The 25438-nt window shown below is 56.1% G+C and overlaps 1 protein-coding gene across 1 annotated transcript; it reads left to right on the top strand.

Annotated features, from left to right (window-relative positions):
• The first annotated feature begins 20882 nt into the window (after positions 1-20882).
• LOC120390346 (sulfotransferase 2B1-like) lies at positions 20883-25201 on the top strand. The gene is made up of 6 exons (XM_039512946.1): positions 20883-21018; positions 21610-21818; positions 22087-22213; positions 22775-22869; positions 24211-24391; positions 24714-25201. Exons 1-6 carry the CDS (start codon positions 20883-20885, stop codon positions 24821-24823), a joined length of 858 nt encoding a protein of 285 aa, XP_039368880.1. The 3' UTR covers positions 24824-25201.
• The last annotated feature ends 237 nt before the right edge of the window (positions 25202-25438 follow it).

The following is a 25438-nucleotide window of genomic DNA, read 5'->3' as shown; positions in this document are numbered from 1 at the left end:
CTAGGTGTGGGTTCAGGCGGTGCAGATCTTGTACTGACCAAACAAAGAACAAATGTCATGTCTCTGGAAGCTTATCTTGATGAGGATAAAAGGTCAGGCCCACTGGAACAATTTGTATAGTGGGGGTGCTGACAGCCATTGCCCCAAACTATAACCCTGTTTATGATGGAAACCACTTCAAGCCCCAGAGAGTGCAGCAGCATCCCTAGGACCTATGTAAAAGCTAGAGTCTGCAAATACATTTCTTAGAATGCGCATTGATTAGCTAATCAAACGTGGAAATTTTTCATTAAAATGATTTTTCAAGGACAAATAGTGTTTTAGTTGAAATCGAAATATCTAGAAAAAAACCTGCTGATTTTGATAAAATTTCCTTTTGAAAAACAAAACAAAGTGAAGCATTTCAACATTTTCAGAATGGAGTATTTTAATTTTTTATTTAAAAATGAAATTCATTATTTTGCATATAAAATGTTGACATTTTAAAAAGTTGAAACAAAAGATTTCAAATGACCTAGATCAAAAAAAGAATTTAGAATTTTCTTTCATGGGAAATATTGAATGTTTTTGTGTTTCAATTGAGACTGGAATTCTTTTTAATAATCCTGAGAAATGAAATATTTGGTTCCTGTCCAGTTCAACTAGCTAATATGTTCTAAAATCATTCCACAATATATCTTCATCCATACCATCCTAATGAAGGCAAGTGGCTACAGGATTTCTAAGCATCTCACAAGCTACTGAGGAAATATATAAACTCCCCTCTGCATCCCAGGACCAGGCAGAGCTCTGAGAGGTTCAAATTTTCAGAGCAATTGGCACCAACATTTTAAACTCAAGTTTGCTAAAATAAACCCCAGTCCTGTGGATTTCATCAGGGCTTCTCAATCTTTTTCACAGAATGAGCCACAGTTTAAGAGAGACTGTCTCATAGACACCTCCCTGCCCATTGGCCATTTCCAGGTGAAAACGCCTCCCCTTCCATCTCCACTTTCATTCCCATTCACTTGATACCTGACATCTCATTCCCCATTGCCCAGCCACCACCGTCCCCACCCTCCAAGCCTCCATCTACCCTCCCGTTTCCCTTTACCCAGTCCCACCTCCCCTCACATTCCCCCTCAGCACACCTTGCCTCCCCTCCCATTCCCTCTTGCCTGACCCCACTTGCCCTCTGGCTGCCGCTTGACTGCCTCCCATCTCCCCACCTGGTCTCCAACACCCAACCCTGTCTCCCTTCCCATTTCCAATCCCCAAGCCCTGCGTGCCCTCCTGTTCCCCACTGCCTTGCCGTCCCCACTCTCCCATTCATGGCCTCATAATATCACTGTGGCAACTACAGAAATTGCTCACCGACCAAATACTGTTCAGAAAACATTTCATGTGTCTCTGGCTCCTGTTACCATAAGACGGGTCAGCAACACGTAATCAGCCAGCTCCCTATAGACCACCAGGGGACGGGGCCTATTCCCAGTACTGATCCAGCCTCTGATGTCCTGAGGCAGGGTTGAGGGGTTTGGTACTTTCTTACCTGCGTGTTGGCGGGATGTGACTTCTAAGGGTTAATCTCTGTCCAGGGCCAGGTCCCTGACACAGACGCTGCAGTCTGCACAGACTGACTCTGCCCGGGGCAGGAAGCTCTTCTTTTGTGGGTTTCTTAAAGGGAAGGAAGGGGCGTTCGTGACTGAAAGGTGCGAAGGGATTGGTTTTGATGGTCTCTCCTGAGTGTGACGGACAGGCAGATGTCCTGCGATTGTGGGCTTCTAAAGATTCCTTAACGCTCACATTTCCTCTGTTGTGTGGAATGCTGAGCCCCTGCTGTAACCACTAAACACTGTATCCCTCCCAGGGTCAGGGAAAAAACCCAGGAGTCCTGTCTCCCAGGCCCCCTGCTCCAACCCACTAGACCTCACTTCCCTCCCAGCAGGGGACTGCGCAGAAATTTACCTTTGACCCCTTTTTTTGCAATCACACCTGCCCAGGCCCCGGCAGGAGCTCACTCTTCCCTCCCTCCCTCCAAGCACAGCCCCAGGGCTGGATGAGTTCTGTGCCCCTGACGATTATTGGGGGGTGGGGGGGGAGTGCCCCTGCTTACCCCTCCTTGTGCGCACTCCTGCCTCCCCCAGTTGGGAGTAGAACCCAGGACTTCCTGTTTTAACCTACTAGATTCTACACCCTGCGAGGCACTGAGAATAGGACCCAGGCATCCTGACTCCCAGCCCCACATCTCTCCCCCGACTGAAGACTGTAAAGCTTTTTAAAAGATCATTTCTGATTGGTCTATAACTTATGGGCTTGATGCAGAAATGATGGGTGAGGCTCTTTGGCCCGTGTTACGCACGAGGCCAGACTAGATGATCCTAATGGTCCTTTCTGTCCTTAAAAAGCTGTGAATCTATTAACCACTAGGCCCCACTTTCCCCCACCACTGGGAATAGAACGCAGGTGTCCTGGTTTACAATCTCACCGCTCTAACTCACTAGATTACATCCATTAGTCCAAGAATCGCTTGAGGATTGACACAGAAGATACAGAACTGGATTGGGATATTCAAGACTAGTTCGAATTAGGCTGTTGCACAAATCGTGCTCAGGATCCATAGGGTCAACAGAGAAACATTCCCTGTGAAGAGCTCTTGCTTCCAGGGAGATCTATGGAGAAAGAGCGCTGGGATGAAAAGGGGCAACCGGTGAGAGGAATTCTGAGATGGACTGGAAAGAGAAACCTCTGCAGCCATTTGTGGGACGAGGACAGCCAGCAAAGCAACCATGTAGATGCACAGAGTACAAACTGGGTCTCAGGAGGACATTCCTGGAGAAGACTCAGCATATCACAAGTTTCAAACACCGAGACCATACCTTGGAAGGACAAATGCCCAAGATTCTATTCCCATTGACTGGAAAGTTTTGCAGTGACAAGATAGGCATATGGGACACGTGATTCACTTCCTGGAGTCTGAATCATAGAATCTCAGGGTTGGAAGGGACCTCAGGAGGTCATCAAGGGTTGGAAGGACCTCAGGGAGGTCATGGTCAACCCCCAATGCCCTAGGCCCAGTCAGGGTGAGGAACTGAAGGAGAAATATAAGACCTGTCTAGATGTACGAGAAAGGCCAAAGTTTTTTGTGTCCAATGGAGTTTTGTACAGAAAGATTCAGAAAAGGGAAGATTTGGAATAGCTAGTGATTCCCTACACTCATTGAGACAGCATTAGAAGGAATCCATGAGAAGATATGCACCACGTGGGAATAGAAGGAACACTAGAGTTCGTTAGAGGTCAGTTTTATTGGCCTCAAATGACCCGAGCTGTAGAAAGGAAACGTCTGCAATCAGAACTCAATCCTCAGTCAGAGGAATTTGACCCAAACAAGAGGAGTCAACTTCATGAAGATCAACTGGAAGGGACACAAACCAGGGAAACTTCCCACCACAACAACATCTGTAGAGAGTTCTGCAGAGGTACCTATTGGATCTCACAGAACATGGAAAGTTAGAAGCCAACCAGTCCAATTTGGGGACCATCTCCCTCCTTGTTATTAATCCAAGGGCTGGAATGTAAGGAACCCTAGACTTTGGTTTCCTGACAAGGAAGCGTTTGGGAAAGAATCAAGATGCTGCCGTTCTTTTCAAGCGGTGATGGTGACACATGCTACGTGTTATGGAGACTGAGACCTCATCTCAGAAAGAAGATCGGCGAGCAGCAGGTTTGCTCTGCGTGCGCTAACGTGTAAAGGCTGTGTGAAAGCTTGTATTTAAATATAGAAGCAGCAAAGAGTCCGAAGAAGTGGGTATTCACCCACGAAGCTCATGCTGCTGCAAAATCTTCTAGTCTATAGGGCAGGACTCTTCTACAGAACTGCTTCTACAGAACTAGACTAACACGGCTACCCCTCTGATATTTAAATATATGCAACAGCACCAAAGTGGAGCGGCTGTAAAAGGGCTAGATTTAGTACCAAATAGCTTGTGTTTAAAAATTATTCAGAAGTATTCCAGATACTATTTGCAGGGTGTAGTGTTAGTTTATAAGAGATTGCACTGGACTCTCTCTCTCTCTGAAGCTTAACAGTTGTTAACACCTATGTTCAGGGTTTTACAGAAAACAGCCCTGAGGTTTCACTCTGTGAAAAGCCCGTGCTTCCGCAAAGAGCTCAGCTGAGGAGGTGCAAGAAAGAAGGGTATGTAACCAAGTTCTACATTCTAGTGGTGCAGCAACCCTTATCCTGTAACGTGTCATCTTCAGCTATCACCTCCCCTCTCCTTTCTCCTGTCTGATGTCACCCCAGAGCCCCTGTCATTTCCCAGGCGATTGTAATAAACAAGTCCCTGGAGGTTCTGCTATGCCATGTGAGTAATGGCTTCCTCAGCCCCAGGCCAGTTCAGTTACTCACCTCAGAGCCAAGGTACTGAATGGTAAAAACGGGGGATGGGGTGTGGGAAGGAGCCAGTCGTTTCTGGAGCTGACTCAGAAGAGGGCATGGTAGAATAACACGCAGGCCAGATGGCTCTCCCACTCTCAATGGAGGTGGACCATGCCCATGTTCAAGTCAGTCAAGACCTTCTCTGCCTCCCGACCCACCATCCCATCCTCCATCCCTTCTGCTGTCGCTCTGCCTCTCACCCCCATCACTGCTCCTCCACTCCCTTTGCTGCTCCCATGTTGGTCTCCCCTCCACACAACACTGCCTGTTCCCTCGTTCCCCTCCCTGGGACTCTCACCTTGTTGTTTTGGTTCACGTACGCAGGCAATGGAGGGAACCCAGCAGCTCCTGCCTCAGCCATCACCTCCAAGCCCAAAGGAGGAAGAGGAGGGAGCGGCCAGCAAGAATTCCTGCTCCCTCCACCACCCATCTTCAAGCAGACGGCTCTGCCAAGCCACAACCCAGGGCTCATCTACAGCACAGTGTCCTCACCCTCGGGGCTGGTCCAGACCCTGCCGGGGTCCTTCCCAGACATCGATGATGGAGACACCAAGAAGTGGGAGGAGCATTTCCGCAGTATCCAGAGGGCCTACAAGGAATTTGGCAAGGATGATGACTTCGCCATCCAGGTGCTGACCGAGGACTTCACCCTGCCGTTCCCATTCACCTGGCCAGCTGAAGGTGAGGCATCCCTGCAGCCATCCTATGACCCCACCGACTGCTCCGGCTTCGACTTCTTCCTGCACCCAGGCAAACCCGTCCCTCGGATCCTGCAGCCGCTGCACGCCACCACCCAGGCCTTCTTCAGGAAGAGACGGATCCGACGAAGTGGGTATTCAAAATGTCTGTTAGTCTATAAGGTGCCACAGGACTCTTTGCTGCTTTTACAGATCCAGACTAACACGGCTACCCCTCTGATACTTACCAACAGTCTGTTCCACCGCTCAGAACAGGCATGAGGTGGGAGACAAAGCCTGCTTTCTGCAACCCTCCTGCCCCCAACAACTCGCTTCAGCAATTCCCAAAATCAGACCCACTTACCAGAAGCCTCCTCTCCTCTTTGTGCTTCGCCAAAATCTGACTGTTGTGACCGGCTAGGCTCCTCTGGGGTAGAAAAGAGCTCCTGGCTGCATCTCTGGCCTCCGAGTCATCCTCGGCCTCTGGGTCCCCCTCTTCACCCAAGATTTCCTCCTCCTGGCTCAGTCCACTCTCGACTGGCACACAAGCCAATGAAGTATCCACAGGGCCCTTCCCAGTGGAGATGGGGTCACCGCCGAGTATCGCGTCCAGCTCCTCGTAGAACCTGCAGCTCGTGGGTGCAGCACCGGAGCGGCAGTCTGCCTCCCGCGTCTTGTGGTAGGTGTTCTGCAGCTCCTTCACTTTGACCCTGCACTGCAGTGTGTCCCGGCCATGGCCCCTTTCTCTCATGTATCGTGAAATCTGTCCGTAGGGATCATAATTCCTACGGCTGGAGCGCAGCTGGGACTGCACTTCCTCCTCTCCCCAAATGCCGACGAGGTCCAGCAGCTCGGCTTTGCTCCAAGCTGGGGATCGGCTGGTGCATGGAGCAGGCAGGGCCACCTGGAAAGATGCGCTGAGACCTCTGCACGCGTCACCGAGCGAACGGGGACTTTCAAATTTGCAAAGGAATGTACAGGGCTGGTCACCCGAGGGCAGGGCAGTAGAGTTCAAACCGGTGACCAGAGAGGCGAGAACAGACATTGTGGGATACCTCCCAGAGGCCAGTCGCAGCGCTGGAATCCCCACCGTGTCTACACTGGCACCGCGGCGCTGTAGCCCCAGCGCAGGAAGCTCTACGCCTCTCGTCAGAGCGCTGCTGCAATGGCGCAGTTCTGCGCACTAAGGGGCTTAGCAGCGTCTGCACCTCAGGAGTTACAGCGCTCAGAGCTGCGTTACTGCGCAGAGTCCAGGGCCGGCTTTAGGTCAATTCAACCAATTCCCCTGAATCGGCCCCGCCCCTAAGAGGGCCCCGCGCCCAAGCCCCAGTGCGGCGTATGGGCAAGAGCCGGTGCGCTGTACCGGGTGGCCCGGCTTCTCCTGGAGCTCCAGGCCCTTTAAATTGCCACCAGCGTCCCACTGCTGGAGCCCTGGGGTAGGGCTGCGGGGCTCGGGGGCTATTTAAAAAGTCTGAGGCTCCCCTTGCTTCTACCGCCCCGGGCCTTTAAATAGCTGCAGGAGCCCTGGGGTAGCAGGGGGGCTCCAGCTGCCTCTGCTGCCCCGGTCCTTTAAATAGCCGCCGGAGCCCCGCTGCTTCCCCAGGGCTCCCGCGGCGATTTACAGGGCCAGGGCGGTGGAAGCAGGAGCCCAGGCCCTTTAAATAGCCCCAGGCCCCGGGCTGCTGCTGCTACCCCGGTGGAGGAGGGGGCACTCACCATACAGGGTGGGCTGTACTCCCTGTACCCGCACCCCCTGACCGCAGCCAGCCCCTGCTGCACCCCCTACCCTGCCTGCACCAGCCCCTATCTGCAGCCAGCCCCTGCCGCACCCCCTGCCCGCAACCAGCCGGTCACCCGCCAGCCCCGGCCGCACCCCCTGCCCTGGCCATATCGAGCCCCGCACCCCCCGCCCTGTCTCTAGCCAACCCCTGCCGCACCCCCCTGCCTGAAGCCAGCCAGTCCCGCACTCCTCTGCCTCCAGCTCTGCCAACCCCTGCCGCACCCCCACCGCGGCCCTGCCTGAAGCCAGCCAGCCCACCCCACATCCCCCTGTCTCCAGCCAGCCCCGCACCCCTTGCCCTGCCTGCAGCCAGACCCTGCCTCCAGCCAGCCCCTGCCCTGCCTCCAGCCAGCCCCAGGTCCACTGGTGCCCTGCAGTTCCCAGGGCAGTAACCCTGCACACCTGCTTCAATGAGGGGGGCAGGGAGCAGCTGGGACCCACACATGTGCACACCACTAAGGTGACCAGACAGGGGGTCGGGGGATCCTTTATAAGAAAAAGACCCCAAAATCGGGACTGTCCCTATAAAATCAGGACATCTGGTCACCCTAGCAAACCCCTGGAGGTGGGGGGGATGGGGACCCACACGTGTGAAGCTCATTTCTAGTTCAGGTCCATCTTTTTAAAAAAGAACTTTAGGTAGGGGTAACATACAGCTGTATTTTCCCGGACATGTCAGGCTTTTTGGTTCTTAAATCGCCGTCTGATAGGAATTTTTAAAATTTTAAATAGACATACGGTAACCCTATTGGTACAAAACATACACACTGTGGCACATCCCCTAAATCAGAACTTTTTATAGGGAACCGGTTGCTAAGAAATGAAAGGCTTTTTTTTTGCATTTTTTTTTTTAGTCATCCCTGCTGGGGCCCCGCCGAAAATGTCTGAATTGGGCCCCACACTTCCTAAAGCCGGCCCTTGACGGGGCCACAGTGAGGGGAATCCAGATACTGCTAACAGAAAAACTCAAGCTGCAGAATTGTGCTTCTCTTGTGCGCCGGTTGGGGGCAGCACTCCCCCAAACAATCCAGCACGAGGCACAGGAACGGGATCTAGAGACAGTGAAAAAATACCTGTCAGCAGGTATCAGAGCTGTAGCTCCAGCTATGATCACGTGTCCATAAAAACTGGAGTGTCTTGAATAGTCACATGTCTGAATGTGGAACTTATCTGACAGCAGAGTGAAAATGCGCAGCGCAGAAGAGGGAGCTTTGGGGAATCGATCGGTCAAGGTGTCATAACGAGGACTTGGATTTCAAAGGGGCCGAAAAGTGCCGGGTGTCAAAATCCTATCGCAGTTTGTTGGGAAATAGGTACAAATGCTCTCAGTTTCCTTTGAAAACTAACCAAACACAACAATAGTTCTAACGTTCTCTTGAAAGGAGGCATCGGGTCCCAAACACCTCTGCCCTCAGTACAAACACAGGTTTCCACATGCTGCTGCCTGTTCACCAGCCGGATACTGTTCTCTCTACGGGCCTGACCCACAGTCTGCTAAAGCCAATAGTGGGTCTTTACATTCCCTTCAACAGACGGTAGCTCAGCCCTTGCGCCTGGAGGGATGTGACTCCAGCCCCTTCCCGGGATCCTGTCGGATCCAGTTCAGAGATTCATACATTCTAGGACTGGAAGCGACCTCGAGAGGTCATCGAGTCCAGTCCCCTGCCCTCATGGCAGGACCAACTACTGTCTAGACCATCCCAGATAGACATTTATCTAACCTGCTCGTAAATATCTCCAGCATCGTAGCAGCACCTGGCTGGGCTGGATCAGACAGGAGCTGGGAAAGGGGAGTGGCTGGTGCTGTATCACGATGAGGGGAACAGGCAACAGCAAGTACTAGGCCTCCTCCGTCCACGGCTAGTGGAGAGCAGAGCGGATAGCAGGGCGGCTGGCGGAGAGGAACGGAGAACAGAGCAGAGAGCAGGGCGGCTGGTGGACAGCAGAGCGGATAGCAGGGCAGCTGGCAGAGAGGGGAGCAGAATGGATAGCAAGGCAGATGGCGGAGAGGGGAGCGGAGCGGATAGCAGGGTGGCTGGCGGACAGCGGAGCGGATAGCAGGGCAGCTGGCAGAGAGGTGCAGCTGGTGGTGAAGGTTGCAGCAGAACCCCATGGAGAGACGTGGCATTCGGCCATCAACCCAAGCAGCGGAGCACGTAAGAAGCCCCCCAGACCTCCCTCACTTCCACCCAGACTGGGAGGTAAACTCCGCAGAGGAACTTCTGAACTCTGGGGCTGCACTGACCAAGGTCAGAAACTGTGGGAGGGGTGATGGTTGGGTTGCTGGACTTAAGACCCTGAGGGGAAAAGGACACTGCCAAACTCACCTGGGGGTGGGTCTTTGCTCATGGTTTGTGTTATGAATCCTGGTTGTGGTGTTTCCCCAACGTGATGCCACATTGTTTCCCTCCTTTCTTAAAAGGCTTTTGCTACACTCAGACTCTGTGCTTGCGAGAGGGGAAGTATTGCCTCCTAGAGGCGCCTGTGGGGTGGTATGTAATTGTCCCAGCTCACTGGGTGGGGGCTGGAGCCGGGTTTTCATTGCGTTATTGAAACAGAACCCCTGGATACTGCACCCGGCCCTTGGTGCTGCCGGCTCTGACGGGCAGAAGGGTTACATACGTACTACACTGATGCTGTCAAAGGGCGGTTCATCATCTCCAGGGCCAATCCCAACAACAACGTTTATTTGCAAATGAGCGACTTGACGACCGAGGACACCACCTGGAATTACTGTGCAAGGCACACAATGAACCGAAACCTATAAATGGTAATACAGAAACACCAGTGCAGATTCCCGCTTCCTTATCCCATGGGCTGCAGCGGGCTGCAGATCTATAAACAATACCGCACTGGGCGCAGGAATAGGAAGGGTCACCAAGCCAGGAGTAAAGTCCCTCATTCCCAGGCAATATTGCCTCTTGTTGCCCATCACTCCATAGTGTCCGTGCCGGGATTTCGAAAGGAAAGTAATGGATTGCGGCAGCTCTTTCTGATTCGAAAAATAACCCAGCGGAGACTGTCAGTTGGCCCCAGGGTCTCTTAGTAAGGAAACGTGTGAAGGGGTGTGGGAATATTCCAGGCAAAAGGAGTGACTCCGAATTGTGACGGGAAAGGCAACATGAGAGTCGGTGTGAAAGGTCATAGATATAGGGATGTTGCCCCTCAGTGTGCCATGATGGGGATGGGATTTTGAAGCCTTAAGGACACAACAGAAGTTCCAGCAGAAAAAGGAGAACGTTACTGTCTACCATTTATTACTTCTTCTTCTTCTTCCTTATTATTACAATGACGGATTATTATTGTTACTTATTAGTGGTGGTGGAGTAGTTGGAGGTTGTGGTCCTAGCGCTTAGGGTCTCCAGTCATGGTCTAGGAGCCCATTGTCCGAGGCACGGTACAAACACAGACCATAAGGCCTCTCGCTATCCCACTTACTTTACAGTTCTAGCATAAATGGGAAGTGGAGCATGAATGGGAATGGGAGTGTGAATATCAATCGTCAATAATTATCTCCCTTCAGCGCTCCCTGAATCCTCCCTCGACTCTCCCCTAAAGAAGGAGTCCCAGGCACGCCGCTCTCGGCACGCTAATCTCAGGGAGGCTCCACTGCAAAACCTTTACTCTGCCCTCAGCCTTCCCCCCCCACAGCGTCTCCCACCTGCGCCCACAGGCGGCCCCCAGGCCTGTTAAAAAGCACGAGCCAGGCTTGCTCAGATCACGTTCCTAGTGTCACGGATCATTTCAATGTAGCCGGTCACGGCTGGGAAGGGAAAGGGCCTTCCGTCCCAAATCCCTCCCAGCGCCATGGGAAATCTTCCCTCTCCAGCGGCTGTCCCAGCCCAAAGGATCCCCAGGACACGACCATAATACAGATGATAAATAATAATCATAATCTGATCCGGTATGGGAATTCCTACATGGTTTCTCTAGGCTCCTTGGTGACACCACCCAGCTCTGAGCTACACAGCCTGCTAGAATCTGGAGAGACGTCTCCCTGAACAGTGGGGACTCAGCAGGAGTGATCCTGAGAACCTCCTACACCAAGGTATTTTAGGGTGAGTGACCCATGTGAAGAAACGTCCTTTCTGGCTGACGTGGACTATCCTTGTGATATCACCATCTCTGAATGGCAAACGGCTAAAGCTCTTGTTCTGAGGTGATGCTCAGTCAGACTCTAAACAGGCTCCTATTGTTTGTCCACTGGACAGTTCATTGGGTTTTTAAGACTGGGACAGTCAGTCACTAAGAGGAGGAAGCAGAACCCATGGCTCTTATCAGCGTGAGATTGGTGCCTGCCAGAGATGAACAAGGGCAGACAGGGAGAACAGGTTGTCAGGTGTGGGTGTGTTTTCAGAAGAGCTCTCGCATGAAAGAGTTGTGCCAACATAGCAATGCCGACGGCGACAGGAAAAGGTGGAGTGTCCAGCGAGGCAAAGAGGGGCCTCAGTAGCTCTTTGTTACACTCAAATTTGGACCTGGTTGTGGATGGAGAGAGAGAAAACAGAGGCCCAGATTCTCAGGCCTTGTCTATCCAAGAAAAATACACCGACTGACCTATTTGGTGGATTTTAATACGAGTCAGTTCAACCATGAAAACCCCTGAGTGGAGGCTCTTCTTTCCATTCAAATCAGGTTTATGTTACATTATACGTACAATTACTGTACGCATCAAACCTAAAGAGAAGCAGCCAAATTCTCCGCGCAGTAACATTGCTGTCAATATGTAGTCACTTCCCAGAAATAAATATAACGATTCTCAATTTGTGCTGAGTGACCGAGAACAGAACTTTGCCCAGCACGGAGTGAAAAAAGAATTCAGGGTAGAAAGATGGTCTCCTGCCTTTATCGACACTTTAAATGCGTCCCACATCTGCAGTTGGCTGCAGAAAGCTTTCCCGTAGTGGTTAAGCACTGGGCTCATGGGGACTGGTTTCTATTATCACCTCTGCCAGAGAATTACTAGGCGATCTTGGGCATGTCACTTCTGGATGGATTGGGTCCATCAAGCCGCCGGGAAGGGACTGGAGTGGGTCGCCCGTATCAGCAGTGGCAGTGGGAGTAGCACACACTACGCTGATGCAGTCAGAGGGCGATTCACCATCTCCAGAGACAATCTCAACAACCTGCTGTATCTGCAAATGACCGGCCTGAGGCCGGAGGACACTGTGCAGGATTCACAGTGTGGGGAAGCCGCTCTGAGCTGAGACGAAAACCTCCCGTTGCGGTTACTGGCGAAAGTACCAGCCGGTTTGATGCTGACAGTCCGCGCGCTGGGAGCTCACAAGTGAAAGGTCTATATGAGAAAATGAGATCAGTTATGGGAAGGGGTCTAGCACCAACAACCCCTTTTTCTTCTCATTATTATTCCTCTTCCTTGATTTTACTGAAGAGCAAAGAGTTCACAAAAAAAAAGAGGGAAACAGTGAGGTGGCAAAACGGGCAAACGGGAAGAGCTACAAAGGGATCTCACGAAACTGGGAGACTGGGCAACGCAGTGTCAGCTGAAATTCGACGCTGGTAAATGCACATTGGAAAACCTAATCCCAACTATACATAGAAAATGATGGGGTCTAAATTAGTTGTTACCACTCTGGAAAGAGATCGTGGAGCCATTGTGGAGAGTTCTCTGAAAACATCCACTCAATGTGCAGCGGCATCAAAAAAGTGAACACAATGCTGGGACTCATTAAGAAAGGGGCAGATAATAAGACAGAAAATATCATGCTGCCTCGATATAAATCCATGGGACGCCCACATCTTGAAAATTGTGTGCAGATGTGGTTGCCACATCTCTAAAAAGATATCTTGGAATTTGGAAAGGATGAAAAGGGCAACAAAATGATTAGGGTGTGGAGCATGAATGGGAATGGGAGTGTGAATATCAATCGTCAATAATAATCTCCTGTCTGGCAGAGTCCTTGTAACCCCGACAAGGCTGGCCCAGGATTCCTGGGGGCTCAACCCTCAACCCGCTGTGGTCCCCTAAGACAGGGGCCTGGGTGTCCCCACTCCGGGGGGCTCTCTCTGCACTGGGCACTTCCCTGACCCACTGATCATTACATAGAATTTAAAGCAAATACAAGTTATTTAATCAGCAATTAATTTTAAAAGGAATAAGGAGAAATGGGAAAGGTTAAAGGAAAACACGTCACCCCGCTCCGTGGCAGGGAACATCGCAGTGTCTCTGGAACGTCAGGGCAGTTCACAGTCTGTTCCTTGTAGGTCCCAGGCCTCCTTCTCAGGCCCTGGCTGTGCTGCCGGGATGCTGCGGGTGGGACGCTTGCTCTGGTGGTGGCCACACACCTCCGGGCTTTGGGTGGTGGGACCCTTCTTCCCGGTAAGATCCCCTCCCAGTCTGGCCTGCAAGGACCCTTGGCTGGGGGTGTCTTTCTGCGCTGGGCCCTTTGCCCAGGGTCCCCCCTTGGCTGGCCCCAGTTGCTCACCGCACCTGGCTCCAGACTGCTCCAGCTCCAGCCCCAGCTCTACTGTTCTAGCTCCGGCTCCACTCGGCCTCAGCACTGATGCTGCTGCTCTGCCTCCAGCCCCCTTGGGCGGCTTCCCTGGCCCCTCTGGCCGGCCCGGCTCTGCTCCCCAGCTCAGCTCGGGCCCTGCTCCCTCCTTAGCTCGACCCCACTCTGTCTGACCCAGGCAACTCCAGCTCACAGGGAGGACGGGACCCCCCCGGCCTCCTGACTCCCTGATCAGCCTGCCCGCCCTGCCCATCCCGCTCAGAGGCTGACTGAGGCTGACCTGGAGCACTGGCCTCTCCCCACTCTTTTAGTGCTGGGAGCTGGGCAAGCAAAACACCCCACTGAATGTCAGTAAGGGGACAACAGTCCCCTCCCTCTGGGGCGAGTCAATCAGATCACTGGCAGGAGGAGAGTGTGTCTCGTACAAGGCGGGGCATGCAAATGAGGGAGACGGTTTCCTCTTTAAATCTGTGCCTCTCTCTGCCCAGGCTGCACCTGGAGACCCGATTCGCAGCCTCCTGGGTCTGAGCAGTTACCAGCCAGTCGCCTGAGAACTTTCCGCTCCAGCACCAGGAAAAATGAGATTTTTGCTCCTTTTAAGTTTCGTGGCAGCAGCTTTAGAAGGTACGTTCCTCCCTCTGAATAACTGGCAGAGTTAGAGGAATATTGTGTTATCGCTATTTCTATAGTGATAGTAATGGCCTGTCTTTATTCTCAGGTGTCCGGTCCCAGGGCCAGCTGGTGGAGTCTGTAAGGGTTGTGAAAAGCCCCGCAGACTCTGTCACCGTCACCTGCAAAGCCTCTGGGTTCCCTGAAACCGATTACATGAGCTGGCTCCAACAGGATCCCGGAAAGGGACTAGAATCGGTCAGTGATTCACTGAACGGCCGATTCACCATCTCCAGGGCTAATTTCAAGAATGAGCTGTATCTGCAAATATCCGACCTGCAATCCGAGGATGTCGCTGACTATTTCTGTGCGATAGACACAGTATAACCCCCTTCTCCCGGCAGCCACGCGGGGGCAGCAGTGACAGACACCCCGCTTCAGGCTTAAACAGGAGACCCGGCAACTTTGTGAATATAACTCAAATGTAATACCCTACTGTTACTCACATCTTCTTGTTAACTATTTGAAATGGGCCATGCTGATGATCACTACAAAAGTTTTTTTCTCCTGCTGTTAATAGCTCACCTCAATTGAATTGCCCCCCCACCCCATCCTTTCACATTCTCTCTGAATATATATCTCTCCCTACTGTATTTTCCACTGCATGCATCTGATCAAGTGGGTTTTAGCCCATGAAAGCTTATGCCCAATTAAATGTGTTAATCTCTAAGGTGCCACAAGGACTCCTCATTCTTTCTACCATCAATGTCTCCCTTTCCTTCCCAGAGCCCCCCTGAGCCTGTGGTGCACAGGTCCCTCCCTTTATGGGGGAACCCCAATCCAGAGTGAGTCTGGTTTTGCATCACTCTCCCCGCCGAGACCTGGCACGTTAGCTCTCCCGGGGCCCGTCGTGGTGTCAGACTCACAGGACAGCCCCCGCCAGTGTACAGGAGACAAGCGCATTGCGGGACTGATCCAGTGCCCGTCAGAGTCAATAGGGTTCATCCCCTGCCCTCATTGGGGTTTGCCTCACACCCAATGGATGGAGCAAATTCCTCATGGGGTCAAACCCTCCGCTAGTGCAAAGTCACTGCAACTGCTTTCAGTGTCCGCGAGTTACTCATGACTGACACCAGGGAGGCCTTTCAGCAAACTGGGACCTTTATTGCAATAATGCAGCGGAAGGTGATTGGTTCATTATAACCGATGTGGGGCCCCTCGCCGTGGCGTTGCCCCCCCTTCACAAGCGGTTATTGCCTCTATCCCCACAACCCGGGGAACTATCACAGCCCCTGGTTCAAAGAGGCGGGACTGAGGCAGAGAGATGGAGGCTGGGGTATGGAAAGGAGCCATTCCGCGTCCGGGTGGGGCTGTGGGGCAGAGCTCACCCAGAGCCCGAATAAACCCCACGCCGCTGAGCCTGGGAACGTGGCACCGCTGGGACTTTCCAAAGCGGCTGGTGGATTGTTTCCACCCACCCGCCATTGGGAAATCACTGCCCGGGCTCTGCGCTGGTGTCAGTGGGTGGAGCTGAGACGTCCCAACCCACAATAAAGTTCCACGATGTCATGGAGTCCCCATGGAGATAAAAGTCTTCACTCAGCCCAGGGCTGGCACTCAGGGCATTGAGGGCAGTCGCGTGACTAACGGGGCTGAGTCCGGGTGCAGACTCACCCCTGTGGCACCTCCTGCTAGGCCGCAGCCTGGGGCTTTCCAGGCTGGAGCTCCCCAGCTCCTCTGCCTTTCCCCAGCCCTGATCCACTCAGGTACCCTGTGTCCAGCTCCCTGCAGCCAGGCCCATCTCCCTCTACAGGCAGAGAGAGACTGTTTGGGCTCCTGGCTCCCAGCCTTTTTGTTCAGGCCAGCTGGGGCCTGATCGGTGCCTGGCCCAGCTGCAGCCCCTTCCCCAATCAGCCCAGCTTTGAGAGCTGCTTTCTCCAGCCACAGCCCCCTCCCAGGGCTGCTTTTCAAACCCCTCGGGGCAGGAGCGGGAAACCACCGCACCACAGGCTGAATTAATGTTTTGTGGGCCTGGCGCCAAACATATTTGTGGGCCCCAATGGGGGCAATGGAGCCTGGCGTGGGGGGTCCGTCCCCAGAGCGAGGGGCCAGCCAGAGGCAATGGGGCCTGGCATGGCAGGGGCACTGTTTACAAACGGGCAGTTGCCAGATGCACAGTGCCCTGCCTGGCCTTGTGCTGTCAGGTTCCCCTTCCCCTCGGGGACAGGCCCATGGTAAGCCATGCAGCCCCACCCCCCTCCGACCAACACTGGCACACCCCTCTCCCCCGATTCCCTATGGCCAGAGCCCCCCCAGAGCTGCTATGCCCAGCACCTCTCTTCACCCATCCTACAAATGCACAGCACCTTGCACAACACCCCCCTCGCCCAGCACCCCCCTGCCCACAGCCCCACCACCAGGGCCGCCCTTAGGATTTATGGGGCCCTGCACAGTATTATTAATCTGGGGCCCCTATGCCCACGTTGGGGCACAGCCAGCACCCCGGCCCACAGAGCCCCAGAAGAGCCCCCCCAACGCTGACACACACTGAGCTTCGTACGCAGCAGACGCTGCCGCAGCCTGGGCAAGCAGCCCGGTGGGGGAGAGAGGAGGCACCAAAGGACACTGAGCCACCCGGCCTCCCTCACGGCGGCGGAGAGTCACAGTTCACCACAGAGCCCCGTGTGCCCTCTCCCTCAGGCACAACGCGCCTCCCTAAGGACGGCCCTGCCCATCGCAACTGCCCAGCACCCCGCACAGAAGCTCCATTCCCTAGTGCCCAACACACACGGATCTTCCCGTCACCTCACAGCCCAGCACCCCCCAGAGACCCACTCCCCACCCCGGCCTCCTGGCCGCACTCACCGGCCCTGCTGGGAGGTGACTGTGTCCGACGGGCTGAGCCGGCAGCGCAGCCAGGGCTAGTCCCGGGGCGGGGAATCGCTCCGGCCCCTTGGGAGTGCCGCGATCAGCCAGGCCAGGGCCTGCTCCGCCCGGGCTCCCTCAGGCCCCTCTTGCCTGGAGGGGCCCAGCCAAGCACCCCCACAGTCACCCCCCCACACACACATCTGGCTCAGACTGGCCAGGCTTCTGCGCCAGGCAGCTCAGCTCTGGGGTCCAGCCAGGGGCAGAGAGGAGCAGGGAGTGGGGCCAGGGGGTGGAGAGGAGCCCTCGGCCTGAGGAGCAAGTGGTGGGTGCGGGGAGCCAGCGGGGTCTCGGGGTGCAGGGCAAGCGGAGCAGGCTGGGGCCCCTCTGAGCATGGGCCTGGCTCCATGGAGCCACTGGTGCCATTGTAAACCCGGCCCTGGTGACTAAGGGTTGTAGAAAGGAACACGACGGGATTCACTGGGATGGCTCAGGGAGAGGCGGTGCTGAGGGAGAAGCAGAGGCATGTTCGTGGGGGGTAACAGGGGCACTAGGGTCACACAACGCAGGTCCCACTGAATGAGATTTGGCCCAGGACTAAAATGCTGGTCTGTAGCATTCTCTGGTGTTCGCGTCCCTGCTGATATTCTAGGCTCAGTGTTGACATCTAACAGCCTCACAGAACAGCTGGGGGGATTTTCTTTTGCCAATAAAGGGATTTTCTCCCCGTGTTGCTCTCATTTGAAATAATTGGCAGTGGCTCTGTGTTGGGGCTGGTCTGTCTGAGCAGCAGCCCTTGTGCTTCGGATGGGGTGGCCACCTAGTGGCTAGAAGGGAACAAATTCCAGTGTCCCAGAGTCTGATCCTGCAGCTTCCCCCGCCCATGTGAGGGGACGTGAGGCTCAAAGCCCAGCCCACAGAGCAGTTCAAGGACAAGAGCTGGACCAGATGAGCTGAGGGCCGGGGAGTCAGGACTCCTGGGTTCTACCCCACAACTCTGAGGGGAAAGGGGTCTAGTGGTGGTGGGGGGCTGGTGGGAGTCAGGAGCACCCGATGAAACTACTGAGCAGCAGCCAGAAGGACCGTGGGAGCCCAGCCTGTCTCTCCAGCAGGAAGCCACGATGACACTGGGTCCGTGGTCCCCTGTGCCAGTGCTCAGAGCGAGGTTGCTTTATCCTGCAGTGGTGGGTACGGCTGGCGGTTTTGCTTTCTCATGCAGTGGGCCACACATAATGCAGTTGAATAGTGAGGGTGGTTTGCTCTTCTGTTCCCCTGTCTTCGGTGGCACTTGGAGCACATTGTAGGCAGCCGATAGCTCAGTCTTCATGCCTGTGTGCGGTGGGAAAGGAAGCTGACTTGTCCGAACGCCAGGCAATGGCAGCGCTGGGAACCAAATCCTTTCTGCCCACTTCCCCTGCTCACCCAAATCCCCTCCTCGAGCTGCCGATGGGACCCAGGAGTCCCGACTCTAAGGAGGAGACACAACTTCCCTCCCAGTACTGAAATGAAATGGAGATATCCTATCTCCTAGAACTGGAAGGGACCTTGAAAGGTCATCGAGTCCAGCCCCCTGCCTTCACTAGCAGGACCAAGTACTGATTTTGCCCCAGATCCCCCTCAAGGATTGAACTCACAACCCTGGGTTTAGCAGGACAATGCTCAAACCACTGAGCTATCTATCCCCCAATAATGAGTTGTATGTGTAACGTAAGAGGCCCTCCACTCAAAGCATAACAGACGACCCAAACCCAACCTGCTCGGGCCCATCACTATGAGGAGTCTGACACACTGATTGGAAAATACTTGCAGTATGTCGGTACGAGGGAAGGTGCAGGGCACCCAGGGAGCAGTGGGGCAGATGGAGCACTGACACATGGCATCTTGATACCTGGCGCTATCAGGAAATGTGCCGCCATACGGCTGATGCTTTTCCCGGGACACCTGGGAAGGTGGGTCCCAGAAGAAAAGAGGTGGCGTGTTAGGAGTATTAGTGTCAATGTAGGATCCAGGCCTGTAGTTTCGCCTGAGATAGGACTTTGAGTTCGGCTCGCCTGGTGGGTTCTGGATCTACAGTTCAACTAATACGTGTGAACAAAGACAGACACTGTAGCTGCGGCTTTTGCCTAAACCCGCTGGGTTTGTGAGTATAATGGGACTAGATAAGAGCAGTTAAAGTGTTACTGGGCATGGGGGGAGGGTAATATACAAGCCCACACTTGAAGGCTGCCTCAACTCCTTGCCCCTCCCAGGGGGTACCAAAGGGGTGGGACGAAGACCCCAACTCACGACCCTCCAAAACGGAATATGACCATAGGCTGTAAGGGGTGGGAGCAGGGCCGTGCCTTGCAGGTATATTTGGGCCTACTAAGAAGGAGGAGGTGGGAAATGGGGAGCGGGGACACAGGCGCTGTCAGAGCGGGGAACTGACCCCAGTAACCGTGGCATTGCCTGCACTTCAGACTTCTGGTCTTCTGCTTTCTGTCTGCGCGACAGGAACTGAGGGAGGGGGTGAAGGGGAAGCCCTCTAACAGCCCCTCCCAGAGCTGCAGCTAGAACCCAGGAGTCCTGGGTCCCCTCCTGGGTTCTCTGGGCTGCACTGTGCTGCCCCTGAGTCTATAACTCCGTGTGTCCATCCTGCACAGCCCAGACCACATCAGGCCAAGGCTGGGCTGGGATCCAGGCAGCGGTGCTGGAACAATGTGTATAGGGGAGCTGAGAGCCAGTGTAAACCCTGGATATAAAGGAAACCACTTCAAGCCGCACCCCCCTGTACTGCTAGTGCCAGCACCTATGGGTCCAGGGCAGAGTTAAGGGGATTTCAGACAGCACCTTCACTCTGCATTGCCAGGGGAGTCAGTGCTCAGCCCCGTGACTGGGTCCCAGCTCAGCTTGATCCTTGACCTGGGGATTCACGAGGCTCTGGGGGTGATGCCCAGTCTAGTACTTGGTGTAGGAACCGTTTCCCCAGCACAGGGAACCCAGAGGGTCTGATTCCACCCAGCCGAGCTGGAGCTGGGGTGGGTCTGGCCCTGCTTTAACCCTTTGAGTTCTCAGCACGGCGTTCAGATGGGCAGCTCTCAGCCCTGGGGAGAGGGGGGATGGATGGGCCCAGCCATGGGCAGTGGAGTGGCTGTGGGGGCAGGGAGGGTGGGGTAAGACACACAGGGGTGCAAGAGGGGGAGTGGCCCCAGTAACTCCTGTGGAGACACGTACACACAATCCCACACACAGACCTACACAATCCCACACACAGACCTACACACACTCTCTCCCTATGCCCTGGGACGGTGCCCACGTTCCCAGTCTCTCCCTGCCTAGAGACCATGGACAGTTCCCTTCACCGCAGGGAGATCTCAGCAGCCACCAGCAGGGGCTTAACCCCCCCCCCCCCCCTCCAAGCCTAGTAACCATCCCCCACTGCCATGAAAGCACATAGATCAGTGACCCCTCCCAGCGGGGTGGGGGGGACAGGATCTGCCGCACCCCTGCCCCCTCCACTCCCACACAAGACCCTGGGCACAGCGGGGAAGGGACCTGCCAGGAACAGGCAGCCCAGCGTCATGAGCTGCTGCGACAGTGCAGGGCCCTGGGGGGTTAAAGGCACCGGCTCCTCCCAGGTCCAAGGGTCGCTGTGCCTGGCAGGGCCTCCAAAGGCTGAATGGCGCTGGCTCGGCCTGGGTCCAAGGGTTGCTGAGGGGGGAGGGGGGAGCAGAGGGCCTGGCCGTGTTACACAACCCCACAGAGGGCTCTCACCCCAGGCACGGGACTGTTCTCCCAGCTGCAGACACCAGCGCAGGCCCTTGAGTTGTTCCGGGAGCGCGCCAAGGAATCAGCTCGACTGGTGCCAAGGTGCAGCTGGCTCTGGGGTGGGAGAGCCAAGTAACAGCCTCACCCTGCTCCCCGCAGATTGAGCCTCCCATTGCCAGGCTGAGGCGCTGGAGACCCCTGACTTTCAGGAGAGAGGACCCCCCCCACACCACTCCCTGCAGCACAGCTCCCCGAGTAGCGCACAGGGACCCACACTGACGCCGGGAGTCTGTCTCTGTCCCAGCCCTGCCATGGCGCGTGAATACTCCCCCCACACCCGAGTGCTGTTCCCATGCCTGGATTATTCCCCCGAGAAGCTGAGCTATGTGGAGAACGAATTCCAGGTGCGGGACGACGACGTCTTCAACATCACCTACCCCAAGTCAGGTAGGGGAGAGCGGGGGTGTGTGTGTGTGTGTTTAGGGGGCTCCTGACACACACAGGGACATTAGATAGAAACACCAAACCCGTCACATGACCTGATTTCCTAGACGCCAGACTCCGGGCACCCCCCCCCCACCCAGAGTGAGACAAAGCAGGCTGCTCCCGGGGGCCCAACTCGCCCACCTGGTGCTGGGCTGGCTCTCTGCAGACCCACTCTGATCACAGGCTTCCCCCAGAGCCACCGGCAGGGCCAGGAGACCCCTGGCACAGCAAAGTGAGAGCTTCTGATTTTAGCGTTGGGGGGAGGGATAGCTCAATGGTTGGAGCACTGGCCTGTTAAACCCAGAGTTGCGAGTTCAATCCTTGAGGAGGCCATTTAGGGAATTGAGGTTAAAATCTGCCTGGGGATTGGTCCTGCTTTGAGCAGGGGGTTGGACCAGATACCCCCTGAGGTCCCTTCCAACCCTCATCTTCTATGGTTCTATGAATGCACCTCGGGGGCTGGGGGCCAGGTTCTCTCCCTGGCTCTGGGAGCAGAGGGGGCCCTAGCAGGTTGAGGGGTTGTTTCAGGCCCATTAACCCTTTCATCCCCAGGCACTAACTGGATGCTGGAGATTCTGAGTCTGATCCGTTGTGGCGGGGACCCCGGCTGGGTGCGCAGCGTGCTGAACTGGGAGCGGGCGCCCTGGGTGGAGACCAAGGTGGGGCTGGAGGCTGCCCTGAAATACCCCCCGCCCCGGCTGCTCTGCTCCCACCTCCCCGTCCAGCTCTTCCCCAAGTCCCTGCAGTGCTCCAAGGCCAAGGTGAGAGGCGGGAGAGCAGGGGCTGCGGGTCGGGATTGAGGGGCACCGACAGGGCTGTGTGTCGGGAGGGGGATGAATCCAGGGCTGCTGCTGGGTGTGAGTTACAGCAATGTGGGCGTGCGAAGGAGCAGGCAGTGGGGTGCGGCGAATCCTTCTCCCTCCAGAGAGGGTGAGGAGGTGACGGCCCGGGGTGGGTGGCTAATTGCTGGGTTCACTTGGCATCCCCCTCCCCCGATTGGTAGTGACCCCCCGCCTCTCCTCCCCCCAGATCATCTACACCCTGCGCTGCCCCAAGGACGTCCTGGTCTCGCTGTACCACTTCTCCAAGCTGCTGCGCCTCTTCAAGGACCTTGGCTCACTGGACTCCGTCCTCGAGAACTTCCTGAGCGGGAATGGTGAGCAGCACCCCGGGGTCCTCGGGCGCCCTGCTGCAGCTAGGGATACGCAGGCAGCCTCCTCCCGCCCGATGCCTGGGCTCCCAGCCACTCACTGTTGGGATCCAGTTTGTGCATCCCCAGCCAGCTCTGAGCTACTCTGCCCAGGGCTTAATAGGCTGCTGCACGGCCGTCCGGCTGCGCACCATGGAGGGAACTTAGGTGGAGGTAGTGCTTAAGTTGTGCCAGGGCCCTGGCACCTCCGGGCCTGGCAGTTCAGAGCCCTGGCACCTCTAGGCCTGGCAGTTCAGAGCCCCGGCACCTCTGGGCCTGGCAGTTCAGAGCCCGGCACCGGTGGGCCTGGCAGTTCAGGGCCCTGGCACCTCTGGGCCTGGCAGTTCAGAGCCCGGCACCGGTGGGCCTGGCAGTTCAGGGCCCCGGCACCTCCGGGCTGGCTGCATCAGTTATGAATGTAAAAAAATTGCTTGAGCCCCGGCACCACTTTAATTATAAATTAAACAGCGGGTGGAGGGGCCGGGTGGTGCCAGCTCTGGGGTCACTGTGCCGCTCTCCCCTGCACAGTGGCCTACGGCTCCTGGTTCGACCACGTCACCGGCTGGATGGGGCTGAAGGGCAACGAGAACTTCTTCTCCATCACCTACGAGGAGCTGCAGCAGGTAGAGAACCCCCTAACTCCCCCTGGGGTCACGCCCACACATAACCCCACCCCCTGGTGACACCCACACGTAGCCCCCCAGAGCCTCCCCCACACGTAACCCCGCCCCCGAGGCATCCCCACACATAATCCCTCCCTGAGCCACCCCACACATAACCCCTCCCTAGTGCCACCCCCACACGTAACCCCGCCCCGAGCCACCCCCACACGTAACCCCGCCCTGAGCCATCCCCACACGTAACCCGCCCCTGAGGCATCCCCACACATAATCCCTCCCTGAGCCACCCCACACATAACCCCTCCCCTAGTGCCACCCCCACACGTAACCCCGCCCTGAGGCACCCCCACACGTAACCCCTCCCTGAGCCACCCCCACACCTAACCCCGCCCTGAGCCACCCCACACATAACCCCGCCTCTGAGCCATCCCCACGTAACCCCACCCCTAGAGCCACCCCACATGTAACCCTTACCCTGAGCCATCCCCACACGTAACCCCCCCCAGAGCCACCCCCACACGTAACCCCGCCCCTGAGCCATCCCCACGTAACCCGCCCTGAGGCACCCCCACACGTAGCCCTGCCCCTGAGCCACCCCACACGTAACCCCGCCCCTGAGGCACCCCACACGTAACCCCTCCCTGAGCCACCCCACACCTAACCCGCCCTGAGCCACCCCACACGTAACCCCACCCCTAGAGCCACCCTCACATGTAACCTGTCCCCTAGAGCCACCCCCACACATAATCCCTCCCTGAGCCACCCCCACATAACCCCTCCCCTAGTGCCACCCCCACACGTAACCCCGCCCCTGAGGCACCCCCACACCTAACCCCTCCCCTGAGCCACCCCCACACCAAACCCCGCCCCTGAGCCACCCCACACATAACCCCGCCTCTGAGCCATCCCCACACGTAACCCCACCCCTAGAGCCACCCTCACATGTAACCCTTACCCTGAGCCATCCCCACACGTAACCCCTCCCCTGAGCCACCCCCACACATAACCCCTACCCTGAGGCACCCCCACACGTAGCCCGCCCCAGGACCCCAGCCAGGTGGTGTTCTAGGGTGTTGCCAGCCCCAGCTCCCCAGGCCTCGGCGCCCATGTCCTGGGTGTTGGCTCCTCCTGGCTTTTGCATTCCTCTGCCCCTGGCCTGGAACAGGGTCTGACCTCCGGTGGCCAACGTGGCTCATGGCCAAGGCCCTCTGCCCTTGAAGGCGTCTCTTCCTCAGCGCCCAGTGGGGAGCAGGACCCTGCGGGGGGAGGGAACTGAGGCACATGTGGGCCATAAAATTGTTACCCTAGAATCACCCTCTTCATGGCAGCGGGTGTCTCCCCCAGGATCTGCGGGGCAGCGTGCGCAGAATCTGCCACTTCCTGGGGAAGGAGCTGAGTGAGGAGCAAGTGGCCGCGGTGGTGGAGAACGCCTCCTTCCAGAGCATGAAGGGGAACAAAATGTCCAACTACTCGCAGCTGCCGGACGAGTACATGGACCACCAGAAGGGGGAGTTCCTGAGGAAAGGTGAGTCCAGGCCTGGGCTAGCCGGGGGCTGTGGGTTGGGAGTGAGGGGCACCAGCAGAGCTTGCGAGGCCAGGGATGCGGGGCAGGGGCTGTGGGTAGGGAGTGAGGGGCACCAGCAGAGCTGCGGGGGCAGGGCTGGGGGGCAGGGGCTGTGGGTTGGGAGTGAGGGGCACCAGCAGAGCTGCGGGGGCAGGGCTGGGGGGCAGGGGCTGTGGGTTGGGAGTGAGGGGCACCAGCAGAGCTGTGGGGGCAGAGCTTGCAGGGGCAGGGCTGTGGGTAGGGAGTGAGGGGCACTCTAGACCATATCCCCTGTGGCTTGCAGGGATCTGCGGTGACTGGAGGAACCATCTCTCGGAGGCACAGAGCCAGCAATTCGACACCGTTTACCGGGAGCGGATGCAGGGTCTGGGCATGACCTTCCCCTGGGACTGACGGCCTCGCGCCCGCCACATCTGTACCCGCAATACACCGGCCCTGTGCCACCCACGTGCTGCTGCTCTTACTGTGCCCTGGGAGATGCCCCCTGGGGCAGCCTCACTAGAGCATCAGCAATAGGCAGAGCTGGGCTGGGGCATGTGTCCGGCAGAGGTCAGTGAGGACGCGCGCATGGCAGGGCTCAGCTGAGGTGTATTTAAAATCTGTCCATTGCAGCGTTTTCCTGGCCCTGCTTGCAGGCAGGGGGCTCTGCAGGGCAGTGTGAAAGTCTGCACAGAGCCAGCCTGGAGCATGACGCGGGAGATGGGCCTCTGTGCAGGGAGCAGCCTGCTCTGTCTCTCTCGAGTTTGGGTTCCTGTGCGTGAGGGCTCTGGATTCGAAGAAATAAAATCAGGTGATGTGGCAACCTTCCAGCAAGAGGATTTGGTGTTTTAATCTAACTTCTCTGGGTTTGCCATGAACAGAACATGATCCCATCCAGCAGGGAGCAGCAGGAACAAACACATGCAAGCACGCACACACACACACACACACACACACACACACACACACACACACACTCTCTCTCTCCCCCCATACCACCTGCCCCCATTCCAAAGGTTGTGATTGCGG

The sequence above is a fragment of the Mauremys reevesii genome, linkage group 24 (genome assembly GCF_016161935.1).
Source record: "Mauremys reevesii isolate NIE-2019 linkage group 24, ASM1616193v1, whole genome shotgun sequence".
Classification (NCBI taxonomy): domain Eukaryota; kingdom Metazoa; phylum Chordata; order Testudines; family Geoemydidae; genus Mauremys; species Mauremys reevesii.
Note: the sequence above shows the minus strand (reverse complement) of the source record. Positions and strands in the feature narration are given on the sequence as shown.

What these genes read in the sequence shown, in the direction of transcription:
- LOC120390346 (XM_039512946.1), top strand. Translation starts at nt 20,883, where the DNA reads ATGGCGCGTGAATACTCCCCCCACACCCGAGTGCTGTTCCCATGCCTG. An exon ending in CATCACCTACCCCAAGTCAG is followed by an intron (nt 21,019 to 21,609) that starts GTAGGGGAGAGC and finishes TTTCATCCCCAG; the next exon opens with GCACTAACTGGATGCTGGAG. An exon ending in GAACTTCCTGAGCGGGAATG is followed by an intron (nt 22,214 to 22,774) that starts GTGAGCAGCACC and finishes TCCCCTGCACAG; the next exon opens with TGGCCTACGGCTCCTGGTTC.